General features: G+C 32.7%; 3 protein-coding genes across 3 annotated transcripts; 2 read left to right on the plus strand and 1 right to left on the minus strand.

Moving 5' to 3' along the window:
• Positions 1–1816: 1816 nt before the first annotated feature.
• LOC133691248 (uncharacterized) lies at positions 1817–6099 on the minus strand. The gene is made up of 4 exons (XM_062111675.1): positions 5967–6099; positions 5070–5129; positions 4676–4812; positions 1817–2929 (listed from the first exon to the last, which is right to left on the minus strand). The coding sequence occupies exons 2-4, from the start codon at positions 5110–5112 to the stop codon at positions 2123–2125; spliced, it is 987 nt and encodes a 328-aa protein (XP_061967659.1). The 5' UTR covers positions 5113–5129; positions 5967–6099; the 3' UTR covers positions 1817–2122.
• A 763-nt stretch (positions 6100–6862) lies between these two features.
• On the plus strand, positions 6863–8630 carry LOC133691392 (pentatricopeptide repeat-containing protein At3g25210, mitochondrial). Its single transcript, XM_062111879.1, has one exon. It carries the CDS (start codon positions 6955–6957, stop codon positions 8116–8118), a length of 1164 nt encoding a protein of 387 aa, XP_061967863.1. The 5' UTR covers positions 6863–6954; the 3' UTR covers positions 8119–8630.
• Positions 8631–9428: 798 nt separating this feature from the next.
• On the plus strand, positions 9429–11782 carry LOC133691178 (FK506-binding protein 2). The gene is made up of 6 exons (XM_062111571.1): positions 9429–9577; positions 9678–9727; positions 9921–9983; positions 10951–11041; positions 11152–11256; positions 11522–11782. The coding sequence occupies exons 1-6, from the start codon at positions 9514–9516 to the stop codon at positions 11608–11610; spliced, it is 462 nt and encodes a 153-aa protein (XP_061967555.1). The 5' UTR covers positions 9429–9513; the 3' UTR covers positions 11611–11782.
• Positions 11783–14419: the final 2637 nt, after the last annotated feature.

Consider the following 14419-nt stretch of genomic DNA (forward strand, 5'->3'; position numbering starts at 1 on the left):
ATAACCTTGAAAGATTATTTTAAATTTACTGATACCGCGTACCACATATTAGTTCTGGAATATATGAACTTGGTATCATGTGCGAAAACTAGCCTAGTATACCTGCATTTCCAAAAAAAGTGTACATTAGGGTAAATTGCATTGTAAATATTTTTATAATTTTGAAATATTTAAAGTTATTTATATTTTTTAAATGAAATAAATAGAGATACATCTTAAAAACCATCAATCCTCGTGTTTTTTTTTAATGAAACTAAATATCTTTAAATTTTTAAAAAATCCACTTCCAGAAATTAAACAACTAATTTTTAAAATCTTTAAAGAATCATTTTTTATACTTTTAATTGTTTTATTTTGAGGTAAAGCAACAAAGAAAAGCAGACGGCCAACACAATCTTAGCGTTTGAAAAGGATGGGACGTGGAAGGAAGAAAAGTAAGGAGAGGACAAGGCAGGTCTCAAGGCATTTTACTAACACGGGAACATAAAACGAAACTTAGAAGGAAAGTAAAAATGTGGAGAACATATTTTCTCATGTCCCACATAAAATAAACTATTCTCTCCAATTCTAAGAGAAAGTGGGGGGAAAACTTAATAAAATACCAATTTTATATTTTTATAATTATTTTTCTCCCCCCTTTTCCAATTTAGATTTTATTAAAACATATTTTTTTAACTTAATAATTGAAAGAACAATATTAAAACTAACTTTAATTGAAATGTGGATTTTTATTTTGTTACAAAGTCATCAATCATGTATAGTTTGCAAGGACAACATTTTAGCTTAAAAATATATTTTTTTACCCATCAACCAGTCTTTTAAATAAATTTATTTTATTAAAAAACAAATTTATATTTACATGTACATAAATTTTATCAAAACTGATATGTATTTTAATTAAAAAAATACATATATAACAAAATTAAAAGGATATTTGAGAGTATAATAATTATTGTTTTTCAAAGTATTTTTAATTAAAAATATATTGATATCAACACATCAAAATAATAATATATATATATATATATAATAACAATTTTAAATAAAAAAAATTTAATTTTTTTAAAAATGTCATTTCAAACACGCCCCAACGCCTCTCAAGTAGATAGCTATCAATCCAAATGCATATTAGCATATTAGTCCCCAATCTTCAAAATCTTGCAGACTGACACCGACTCAACTGGCCATCTTTCAGCCCAATTGCACAACGCTGAGTTCAATTGGCTCAATAAATAGAACAAGAGCGAGCCTCCGAGGGTCAAATTGAGCGAAGAATTCTATCTACAAAGGGACAAAAATCATACTTGAGGTGGATGGATTAATCTAAATTCTTAGATGAGCGTTATTTTGAAACAGAAGCCAGCTATCCTTGCAGCTCACTCTTTATCCCATGAAACAGTAGAGAACCATCTCTGATCATCATGATGATGATGATTCAGGGAGTATTTTTAAATATAATAGTTATTTTTTAAAATATTTTTATTTTAGAAATATATTAAAATAATATATACTTTTTATTTTTAAAAAATTATTTGTATATGTTTTAAAAATATTTTTTTAAAAAATTAATTTTTATTTATTTTTTTACTTCAAATTAATATTTTTTTTATATATTTTCAAATCATTTTAATCCATTTATATAAAAAATAATTTTAAAAAAATAAAAAAAATATTATTTCAATACATTTTAAAAAACAACCTTACTACACTTCTAAACATCCCATGATACTGCCAGAAAGACTGCAATTCCTCCTTTCGAAGAAGCAAGCAGGCATTCATTTCGCAAGCGGGGCAACACTCACATATTGAACATCTGTTTGTCGAAAGCATTCACTTTATGTTTCTGCATGAAGAACATGCACAAGTACTACAGAGATGCTTTAGCTTTAATTATCTGCCATCTCCCTAGAACTATTGCTTGTTGAGAATTCTTTTTGCCAACTATCAACTACACAATTCGTTTACTCATTAGTTGGCAGGAGTAAAGATTTAAGGCGCCAAATCTGATACACATGTGACATGAGCCATTTTCAGGAAAAGCAAGCAACTCTACAAATGGTTAGCTATTACCCCCAAAGGAAAAAGGGCGTGCAAAATGCTACACCATTAGAAGGATTCACTACTATGGAAAAGCTTTGTCTTGGAGAAGTTGGTTAATTTTCTCCAGAACTCGATCAAGTCTTCTCTCTTCTTCTTCCTTGCATTCCAGCATCTTCTTGTGGCGTTCTAGAATTACTTGAACAAACTCTTGCTCTAAAGCAGTAGAAGGAAGCTTATTCAACTCACCCAGCCTGTTAACTTGATCCAGTTCTGGCTTCGATGATGTTTCAATCTCTGGGGTCATTCCTTCTATCTGATTTCCTCTCTTATCCAATTCTGCTTCCCTGTCCTTCCTTCTTGCTGCAGCTTGCAATTCTCTCTCCAGACTTGTTGTCCTTGTTGAGATCACACTCTTCTCTGCCAACGTAATTTCTAACTGTTTTTTCATCTTGTACCCTACCACTACCAATTCTGACCTTAAGAATCTACAGTCAAAACCTTGCTTCTCCAAATTTTTTATCACCTTTACTAATGACTCCACATGTTCGGGTGCGACACTTTTGTCTATCGAAACTATGTCCCTCACCTCAAAGAGGAAAAGCCAATACTGACAATATAAGAATTCATTTTGCTCTGATTTGTTAGGAAATTCAAGAATCACTTTCGGATCTTGAGGAAACACTCTAAAAATGTGGGGATAACACTTCTCCATCAACTCCTTCACTGGCATTTTTTCACTCCTTTGCATTGGTCCAGGTTCCAATTTGTTATCTTCCTTCAGCTGCATTAGGTACGCATGCACTTCCATGGGGTTCTCTGGATCAATTTGGACATGTACTTTCTGTTTCTTTGCTGGTGGATTTGTTACAGTGTCCTTTCCTTCCTTCACCTGCATCACAATTCCAAAATTCAAACTGCCGCCACAAGCAAAGCTTCATACTTAGTTAATCTATGTGTCTTCCATGCACAGTAGCAATATTGATTTTGCTAAATACTTAGAAACAGTTTCTACATGTTAAAATTTAGTGTTTAATTTTATTGCACATAATTATAGTTGGTTTTTTTAAAAAAATTGTTTGGTAAAAAAATTCATTAAGTGTTGATAAAATCCATCCTAGAACTAAGCTCAAATATTTATTTCTTTCCAGGTGCAATAACAATTCTTTGTTCATCTTTTACTCTACCTTAAAGTATATGTATTTATATATGTATATTGCATCTTAATATTGGATTTTAGATGTTAATTAAATAATTAATGTTTAATTGTCTATAGTATAATATTCAACAAAGATTAACAATTGATTTTGAGATTACTATGGGTAATGTTTATAAAAGGAACTTTTATAATAGCATAGGGTTAAAACTAAGGTGTAAGGTAGAATTGTGGCTTTTGTTGGTGGAAGCGACCAAATTTATTCATCAAGTCGCATGAAAAAGGGGGAATGATCTTATATTTCAAGCTAGACTATTATGTAAAATTGAAGTTTGTATAAACTTAGTCCAAGAAATTGTAAGGATCTTTAGTGAGCTATTTTTCACTTTGTTGAAGGTTGGATAATTGTAAATTTGGATCTCTTTTGGTTTCATCTATCAATGTGTCAAACATATAGTGCAAGGTAGTTCCTCTAACAAAATTTTAAGTGAAGTTAGGATTTAGGATGGACACTCTCCACATATATACGACCACATGTCATTCCTATATATGCATAACGAAAACAACACAAAGATACCTGTATCAATCTGCACAACATGCAGGTATGCAAGATCCTATAGTACATAAAACAAACAAAACCAACCAGACCACCTCTTGCAAGCAGGAAACATGACTTTTTGATGAGAAGGGAGTTCTTTCTAGCATTATCTAGAAAATTAGATAGCCACATTTACCTACCTGTTCAATTTACCTCCAAAACATACTTTTTTATTTTGAATAATAATAGCAACTGTCAGTAGTGACCTATCAAAGTAGAATTATCGACTATGATATTTTTATCATCGAAATCAGGTTGAGAAAATAGTAATTCTACACAACAGTTTTGCCATATAAGATATGCCCCAACAGCAATTTACCAGCTCATAGAACTCTATAAGACAACCCAAGTTTCAATTTTTTAAATAGTTGAAGAACAGTTTAATGCATCATCCATAAAAGCATGCCCGTCTACAATGGTTGGTTTTTCCAGTGCCTTGCAATATATCACAAATTAAGTGGGTAGGTTTTTGAAATGAAATAAATATACCATTCAAGTTCTTGTGCTTTACAGAATTCTTGTTTCAAGAAAGGTTATGATCAGGGCATAACATTCAAGTGCATTTTCACTCCTAAGCGACTTCAGCATCTACAGATAAAATCAATTTTAAGGATTTGATTTCTTTCTGTTCATTTTTCCCTGGAGTTATACAATCCACAAGGAAGCAGTAACTCGACAGATGAGTTTAATATTATTGGGGTTTACCAATCATATGCTAAGGCATTCATATTCTAAGACAGCAAAGGAATGTTCTTGAAGTAAAATCTATAAAAGTAATGCATCCCACCTGATAATATCATTAAGCTCACAAAGATAGTGCAGAAGAAGTAACTATCACAAAATAGTATATTCATGAGAAGGAAACTCTAAGACATCCAACTTACTTCAACAGGTTGGTTGAGAGTAACTAAGGGTATGTGACGCATGTTAGCAGGTTTGCCACCGCGCTCAGGATATTTAGGAACTCGGGCATCAGGAATACTAGGAAGCGTAGCTGAAGATGAACCTCTTCCTACAAAGCCTGTTATATTTAATCGAGTACTTAATTAGTGGTGAAAATTTAGAAATCATGATGATAATAATGGTGGGAGGAACAATTCTATCATATCAAATAAATTATTTGATATCTTCGTCAAGCAATCAACATAAACAAATAAACAAAATCTAATACATGAAACCAATAGATATTTGCTTCACTAGCACAAAACCACCATTTTTCATTCAACTTAAAAGATAAATTCCCATTCGGAAGTATGTAGAGGTTACGGTTGAGGATACCAGTAGGACGTCCTATAAGTTTGCGTCTTCGTATGCTCACCATCTCCACATCCACTCCTCCTATAACAAGGCATAAAGGTGCAGTTAATGGCTCCAAACAGTGAACGACTACCATCTTTATTCTTAATCACAAAGGGCAAACCATTTATGATATAATTAATTTATAACTACCATAAGCAATATAACCACAACGAATGACAAATAAGAAATGATCATTTACCACATAAAAAACTCTTAAATTGCAGAGAAATAAAAAGGGAAAAAGAAATGGAGCATTAAGCATTTGATTAATGACCAAGGAACACAGTATTCACAAAGAAATGGCAGCAGTCGCAAGCATATAACACTATTAATCATCTAAACTTAAGCCAAGCAGCCAATGCCATTCGAATAATCAAATACATGCAGTTCAGTCAGATAAGACTGCAAAAATTAAGCCATTAAGCAGTCATTAATAGAACTAACTTGCCTAACAAGCATTCACGAGGTTGAATATTCTTTCAGAATCCTAAGTTAGAAGAAATTATTAATAAATCAGGAAAAGGAGCAACAAAAGCTTAGAACATAACATGAATCTAAACGAAAAAGAACGAAAAATAATGATAAAAGTGAGTCACCGGCAAGGATGCAATATTTCATAATGTAAGCAAGAAAACTACCATAACCAAGAAGGGTCAAGCAATAGTTGCATCCATGTTCAAGATTCGAGAAAATACAACATGGGGAAGCAAAAAAATAGAAAATTAAGAGAAACCCTCATTAAAAAAAATCCCATTTTTTACAATAAAAGAAAAAAGATCAAAAAATAATCACCGCCCACAACTTTGCAAGACAAGCAAGGGGGAGAGCATGCAACCTTTCAACACAAAAAGAGAAAGAAAGGGTGTTGGGTAAAACCTGAGACAAACAGAATGCGATTGTAGCAGCGTAGAAGCCGAGGAGCATTACCTCCGTCCGGTCTACAGTAGTGTAAAGCGAACTGACGCTTGGATTTTAATCACCTACTACATTGAACTCCCTGACGCTTTTCAATGGGAGCATTCCTGGGCTGGGTGGGGTGTTCTAGTCCTGGCCTAAGCTAGTAGTAATTTTAGAGTAAGCCCATGTACATATAGGCTTTAAATTTGTCCAGGGTAAGCTCAATTGTTAATTTTTTTGATAAAGGTTATTCATTTTTTAAAAATTTTAATCCAATTATTTAATTTAGTCTATTTATACAATTAATGTAGTTGTTTGAATGTTATTTTTGGAATATTTTTTGGATATGTAATTTTATATTTAAAAAATATCACAAAAAGATATAAAATAAATAAATTTTTTTTTTAAAATATTTTATTTTGATATAAATATTATTTGGATATGTAAATTAATATATGTGTTGGAAAAGCTCGAGTAAATAGTGTTGATATAAAAAGTTTTTTAAAATAAATACATATTTATTTTAAAAATTCTAAATTTGTTTGGAGATTGTATCTATCATTACCATTATCTTTTACCACATTAAAAAAATCATTTATTTTCATATTAGTTACTATTTTCTATCAGAGAAAAAAATATTTAATTAATAAAGTAACTTATAATTTTTATATTAAACCTTACATATAATTATATTTAAATATTATGTTTATATTACATTTAAATATTAAATTTTATAGAAGTTAAAATATTATTTTTATTTATTTTATATGTGAAAATTCATTTTAAAATAATTTTAATTAAGTATATATTTTTTTAAATCCGAACTAAAATTATTTTCTCGAAACATTTTTTTTTAAGCCGCAGCGGTATAACCCGGCAACTTTCGCTCCACATAGAGGCAGGTTTGTTTGTGTTTTTCTACTTCTCCCTTCTCTCCCTTCTCTCCCCGTCTCACTCTCGTTGGAAAATGTCTCCTGTGAGCTTAAATCGCCTCCTCTCCTCCACTCTCAAGAAACCCAGACTTGTCTTCTCTCCACTCCCACCTCCATCCACTCTTCAAATCACCGACCCTTCACTCTATCACCGGCACCGCCCATTCTCCGAAAACCCACAATCCCAACCGCCCGAAATTCCATTCCTCAAAACCCCAACTCGAACCCCACTCGAAACCCAATTCGAAACATGGACCCAAAACCTCAAACCGGGTTTCACCCCAACCGATGTCGATACAGCCATCCGGGCCCAGTCCGACCCGGATCTCGCTCTCGACATCTTCCGTTGGACGGCGCAGCAGCGTAATTACAAGCACAATCACATCACCTACCTGACCGTGATCAAAATCCTGATCAGCGGCAGGCGATACCGCCAGGCAGAGACTCTAATCGAAGAGGTGATTGCTGGTGCTTGCGAGATTAGTGTTCCTCTCTATAATTCGATGATTCGCTTCTGCTGTGGCCGTAAGTTGTTGTTTAATCGCGCCTTTGATATCTATAAGAAAATGTTGAAATCGGAGGATTGTAAGCCCACATTGGATACTTACACGTTGTTGTTTAATTCATTGCTTAGGAGATTCAATAAGTTGAATGTTTGTTATGTGTATTTGCATGCGGTGAAATCGTTGACGAAGCAAATGAAGGCGTCAGGAGTGATACCGGATACTTTTGTTCTAAATATGATCATCAAAGCTTATGCTAAGTGTTTGGAAGTAGATGAGGCTGTGAGGGTTTTTCGCGAAATGGGGTTGTATGGTTGTGAGGCTAATGCTTATAGCTATAGTTATTTAGTAAAGGGACTGTGTGGGAAGGGGAGAAGTGGGCAGGGTTTAGGGTTTTACAAGGAAATGAAGGGTAAGGGGTTGGTGCCCAGCGGGAGTACTTATATGATTTTGATCTGTAGTCTTGGGATGGAGCGGAGGTTCGAGGAAGCAATTGGGGTTGTGTTTGACATGTTGGGGGATTCAATGTCGCCTGATCTGTTGACTTATAGGACGGTGTTGGAAGGGTTGTGTAGGGAGGGAATGGTTGATAAGGCTTTTGAGTTATTAGAGGAGTGGAGGAAGAAGGATGGATTCATGGGTGAGAAGAATTATAAGAGTTTGTTAAATGGATTGCATTTTGTAAGTCGGCAGTAGACTCTGTGCTCGCTTTTAGGATTTTATTCAATTGCCTGTGTTCGCAACTTTGTTGGATGTGAATTCCTCATTAAATCGGAGGCAATTGTGTGCTTGAAGATGGAATTATGAGCTGCAGTCATCCATGCTTACAATATGATTGCTTGAAGCAGACTGGATACTGTATTCCGAGTATCTTGCTCAAAGTTACTGGATGTGCGTGGTGATAGTGTGCAGCCAATGCAGGAGAAGAGGTTGCTGTTGCTTCTGCCTTTCAGGAATGGGATAATACTATCTTTCCCATGATGAATGTAGACTGTCTGACATTGCATATCCGCTAAAATTCCTCCCCATCTCCCATTTTGTGCATGGATTGATGTACTTGGATTGAAGTTGTAACTGGATTTGGTAGGGCAGTTCACGTTATGCCAATTCTCTAGTTCTGTAGCAGCTGACATCTTCAGCATCGGCATGTAAATGCACAAAGTGTCTATTTGGAAATTAGCCAAATGGTTCAAATATAAGTTTATCTATATACCTTGCCCCATAGATGCCTTGATAGTAGGTTGTGCAATTGGGTGTAAATGTTATATAAAAAATCTCAAGTGATGACTCCAAGCAGAAACGTTGTTGTGATGCTTCTCCACTAATTTTGTAAACTGGTGTAATACCCTCACGTTGTTACTGGTAGTTTTGATATATATATATATATATATATATATATATAGAAGGATAGTTAAACATGTTTTCTTTCGAAATTTATATGTGCAATATTTTTTAAAGTTTAAAATTAATGATACTTGTTTAATAACTAAATTTTTAGTTTCAATTATATTTGAATAAATGTTAGGGCTTTTTTCTTTTCTTTTCAAGGTAGTTTTTGGTTGACAAGATATTAAGATAATGGGACAAAGGCTTTTGTTTGATTTCTTTTTTTGCGGTTTGAAAGTGTTTATATATATATATACATTAAAATTTCAGGAGTGTATTTAGATTGTTTTAAAAAATTAAAAATAAATTTTAAAAAAATAAAAAAAATATTATTTTAATATATTTTTAAATAAAAAATATTTTAAAAAATAACCGATATTATTTTTACTAAACAAGCTCAAAGAAAATATGTCTGTATTTTATTTTAAGATTACAACAATTCACTTTCCATGTACATTTATTTTATATTCCAATCTCCAACTTTTCAACCAATGTTTTGGGCCGGAGATTTTTTTAAAATAAAAAGATTAAAACACCCACAATCTAGCCCAAGTCCAGGCCTAGGCCCGTGTCATACCAGGCTGGGTCCGGGTCTGATAAATATGGTTCGTGCACCTCTTCCATGTTATATAACGAGTCTCCGTCTCCTACTGGGTGTCAAACAGAAGACACACCACACAGAGAGAGTGACCGCAATTTGCAAAGATGGGCTTCAACTGCGCATCCAAGGCGACCGCGATATTCCTTTTGCTATCAGTATCAGCGCTGGGTAATTATCTGTGAGATTTATTTAGATCCAATCATTAGCAGCTTTCTTCCTTTTGATCTATAAATTCTCACTCTCGCCTCTCGCCTCTCGCCTCTCGCAGTTTCTGCTAAGAAGTCCGGCGATGTCAAGGAATTGCAGATCGGCGTGAAGGTAACCAATCATCCGTCTCTGACTAATTCTGTTGCTTCCACTGATTTTTCTTCTAGGGTTTTAAATATAAGAAGAAAAACCTTGAGACTTACAGAGGTCCCACTAATATAGCATTTCAAGTGTATTATTTGAGTCTTTTTCTTGTCATATTTTCTTATATTTTGAATTTCTTTTTTTATATATATTATTTCAGTACAAGCCCGCAACTTGTGAAGTTCAGGCTCACAAGGGAGATAGCATCAAAGTACACTATCGAGTAAGTCGGATCGCAGTTTTTGTTTGATATTTAACCTATTTATTCATTAGACCTTGCATTATTGAGTGCAGCAATGAAGTTGTAAAATATTAACAATAAGTATATAGTCCACGTTGTGTTGTGATATTTGTTGAATTGGAATTCGTTCTAGCTTAGTTTAGGTTTTGCATTTTTTTCGGGAGGATTTGGTGATATACATCTTGCAAAGTGTAGATTAGTAATTTGAACATAATTTTTAAACCGATTGTTGGACCGGACTGAAATTTTTCTAGCATGTACTACGAGACTTATTATGTAGAGGGATAGTTGCATGTGATCAGTTAAGGTCGTTTTAAGTCTAGTTTAGGTTCAAAAAATGTTGTTTTGGAATTTTCTTTATTTTTCTTGTTATTTTTGGATGTCTTTTTTTTCTAGTTATTTTCGGTGTAGTTTTGTTTTATAGACTAGGTCGGTTTAACCACTATATAAACAGTTTGCGTGTTATTTTCAAAGCATTTTTAAGAATGATTGAATTTCAGAAAAGCACTTTGAAAAGCAACCACAACCACACTCCCAAACACCCTCACCTCCTAAGGGTTGCAAAGTATGTGCTTGGTATGCCCTTTTAAAATGTAGATTTTTCCTAGTATTTGTACTTCATTTCATCTGTATGTCATCCAACTCTAAAGTATACAACACAAGGAAGGACCCTGAGTGCATAGGATAGGCACCTGTTAATTGGACATGTAGACAAGCATAGCCCCATCTTAGAGGATGATGGGCGCCACTTTGGAGAAACACTGGCATGGAAAAAGAAGTCTAATGGCGCCTGTGACTTATGGTCCCCCAAAATGATTGAACAAGCCTAAATGCATAGGATAGATGATTGTTAGTTCTGTTTATTTTTTCTTTTTCGATTTCTTTGAGTTCGGTTTCTTAATTCCACCTACAATTCTTTTGCTGATATCATAGGTTTTTTTCTGCACAGGGAAAACTCACCGATGGAACAGTTTTCGACTCCAGCTTTGAAAGGGGTGATCCTATTGGATTTGAGCTTGGCAGTGGTCAAGTTATCAAAGGTCTGAGCTACATTAACAACCATTGCTTTAATCAATGTTTTGGTTTCTTCATATATATATGTGGTTTGCATAGAAATTATTTAGTCTAACATAAAATCCATCCACTGCAGGATGGGACCAAGGACTGCTGGGAGCGTGTGTAGGTGAGAAGCGAAAATTGAAAATACCTGCAAAACTTGGTTATGGGGAGCAGGGATCCCCTCCTACCATTCCAGGTAATATATTATTTCCCACTCTCTTATTGAAACCTTTCATACTGTTTTCATTAGTGAGATGCTGAGGTATCTTTGCCAAGTTGGTGTTAGCTGACTTTTCAAGACTTGGATAATTTATGATATTGCTGAGAATCTTTTGTTTGGTTCTATTTGATAAAACTGTCATGATACACACACACACACCCGTTGATTTAACTTTCCTGTTTCGTTACTTGGAATCGTGATCGGCATACAGTAACATGTGGTGGTTATATGAAAATTTCAGGTGGAGCGACACTAATATTTGACACTGAGCTTGTCGAAGTGAATGGGAAAACATCAACTGGAGGGGGAGCTAGCGATAGTGAGCTTTAGTCAGTATTCTATGCAATGGCTTTCGCCATGGTTACTTGTCACAGTTTTTGGTAGCTCTTGCGGCCAAGCCAAAAAAAAAAACATTGGAATGGATACTAGTCAAACCGGAAAACATTGAGATAATTTGCTGGCTACATTTAATAAATGTGGTTTTATTTGCTTATTTTATCAACCTACCATTTTGTCTCATAATTTTTAAAAGTTGGCCCATATCTTAATATTTGTTCAAGACACTGTTCGTAAAGTAAGTTCAACCTAGGGTATAACATGAACAAATAATTTTCATGCGAATGAAAATAGAAGTGATAATATGATGTGATGTAACCTATATATGAACAACAACAAAAATTACAATCCCACCTTGAGGCTTTAGATGTTCACGCGCTAACTGCATGATACATCCAATCACAAACCACGGAATTGTTGTTGTTACTGTTACCTGTTAATTATTATTATTATTATAAAAAAAAAAAGAAAAAAAAGAGGAGGGGAAAGACTATTCCCCTCTGCACGCTTTATAGTTCATCGGAACATTTATTTTTTTTCTTTTTATTTTTTAATATTGAAATTATTAAAAATTAAATTTTGTTATTTATTTTGGTTTTTTTAATATAGTGTTATCATGATATCAAAAAAATATTCTTACAATAGATTGATGCCCAACTTTACAATTGTTTATTTTTTTTATCATGATATTAAATAAAAAAAATGATTTGCCATGTTGTTAAATAAAAATTGATTCTGAAAAAAAAAACTTGTATTTTATAATTTATTTCAATTTATTTTTTATAAGTTGATAGTGATCTTAGAAAAATGTACTGCTATTAGGTTGGTGTTTTTTTAGCTTTTTTATTAAATTATTAAATAAAAAATTGTTATAGAACATTCATAATTATTAGGAATTAAGTTTTATGATTTATTTTTTATGGGGTTATTATAATCTAAAAAAAAATATTCTAGTATTGAGTTGGTGCTCGGTTTTGTGAATACCTATTTTTTTACCGTATAATTAAATAAAAATATTTTTTTTATAAAAAACAAAGTTAATAAATTCAACAGAGTTCATGATTCGGGCTGTAGGTTTGGCGGGTTAACTTAAGTTGACCGGAGTTGATTCAATGTGTCGTCGTCTCAATATTTTTTTTTTTTAAGATTGTTTATAGACAAATAATGCAATTTAATTCAATACAAACATAATAACCAACAATATAATTATAGTGCTTAAAATAAATTGGTAGAGAAGAGAAATTGCAAACTTAATTTTAACGTGGTTTGGCAAGCCTGCTTCCATACCTTAAACACCAAACCGGTTTTGAGTATTGTATTCTTTTAATAGTCCAAGTTCAAGATTACAATTATCATTTTATGAATTCATATCAAAATTTTACACCACTTGAAGATGCTTTCTCTTCAAGATTTCTCATAACGTGATGAATCCACGCTGATATTTTTTACATTTGAATACATGTCATTTTCAAGATTTTTTCTTAGTGAAGTTGCCTTACTTAAACCAAAAGTTTATAGCTATTTATCAAAGGTTTACAAATGTAATTTTTATTATCTTGAATAACTTTTTCAATAAAATGGGTGATACAATTCAAATTTTTGATATCTTTATATCGCACAAAATAACATTTAAATGGGTAATAACTTGATCGATTCATGCAGAATTCCCAGTTATTCATCACGGATAAACAAATGGTCTCCCAGTTCATGTAGAATCCAGATTTTATTAGTTTTAATACTATGTGAATTCTTAGAATTATGTTATCAATTCTTTTAAATACATGCAAATGGAAGTATGTCTATTCATTTTAATTTGTATTATTAAGATAAGATATAAAGGTTTACATTTAGCATATTAAATATAATGTTTTAAACTAAGTGTGTACAAACCAATAAATATAATAAACCGATGAATTCTCCTTCATTATCAAAGCTTTCAAGTCATTAAATTCACTTTACATGTTACATGTTACTAGCTTTATCTTAGCCTTGTCCACGTAGATGTGATATACTAAGCACATGTTTCGCAAACAATACCTTAATTTCATCCTTGAGTAATAAAATAGTAGTGTTCTCAACATGCACTATACAAAAAAAAAAAAAACATTAAAGAAACACATTCCCTGACATCTCCATGGTGTAGAATAAGAATCATTCTCTCTTTAACTGATACATCGCATGACTCATTAATGATAATAGTGAAGAGCTTCTGATTAAGATTATTCAATATATTGATATTGGTGATTCTTGTTGCAGCAACAAGTCCCCAAGAGGCATAACATGATGGTAAAGGATTTGAGATCTGTATAGCAGGTTTCGAGTTCGAATCAAGGGCATGCATCTCTTGTAAGAGCCTAAAATAGCTGGTGTTTCTAATCTCACAAAGTGAGCTTTTTAAGAAGTGGGGTTTCATCGAATCTAAAAAAAATAATTTGTTGCAGCAACACATATAATATATTTTTGAATGTCATGAGCTATAATTCTTAGATTATAGGGAGATTTGTCTAAAACAACATTTTAGATTCTTTGATTATGATTAACAAGAAACCGTAAAAGCTAAAAAAAAGTTTCCTTAATTCTTTGAATCTTTAGATTTATCATGACCACGAAAAACTAGTCTTTGACACAAAAGAAAATGCATAAAATCCTTTGATTTAGAACTTGTTGATACGGTAAAAAATTCAGGTTAACTTCGTATAAAAGCCAGCTTTGAATTCATTTATTTTTTTATTAAAAAGATTGATAAAAAAAGATATTATTTTAATTTTTTTTTTAAATCAGAGGCCAACTTTCTTAATCCGTG

Source organism: Populus nigra, chromosome 4 (assembly GCF_951802175.1).
Source record: "Populus nigra chromosome 4, ddPopNigr1.1, whole genome shotgun sequence".
Lineage (NCBI taxonomy): Eukaryota > Viridiplantae > Streptophyta > Magnoliopsida > Malpighiales > Salicaceae > Populus > Populus nigra.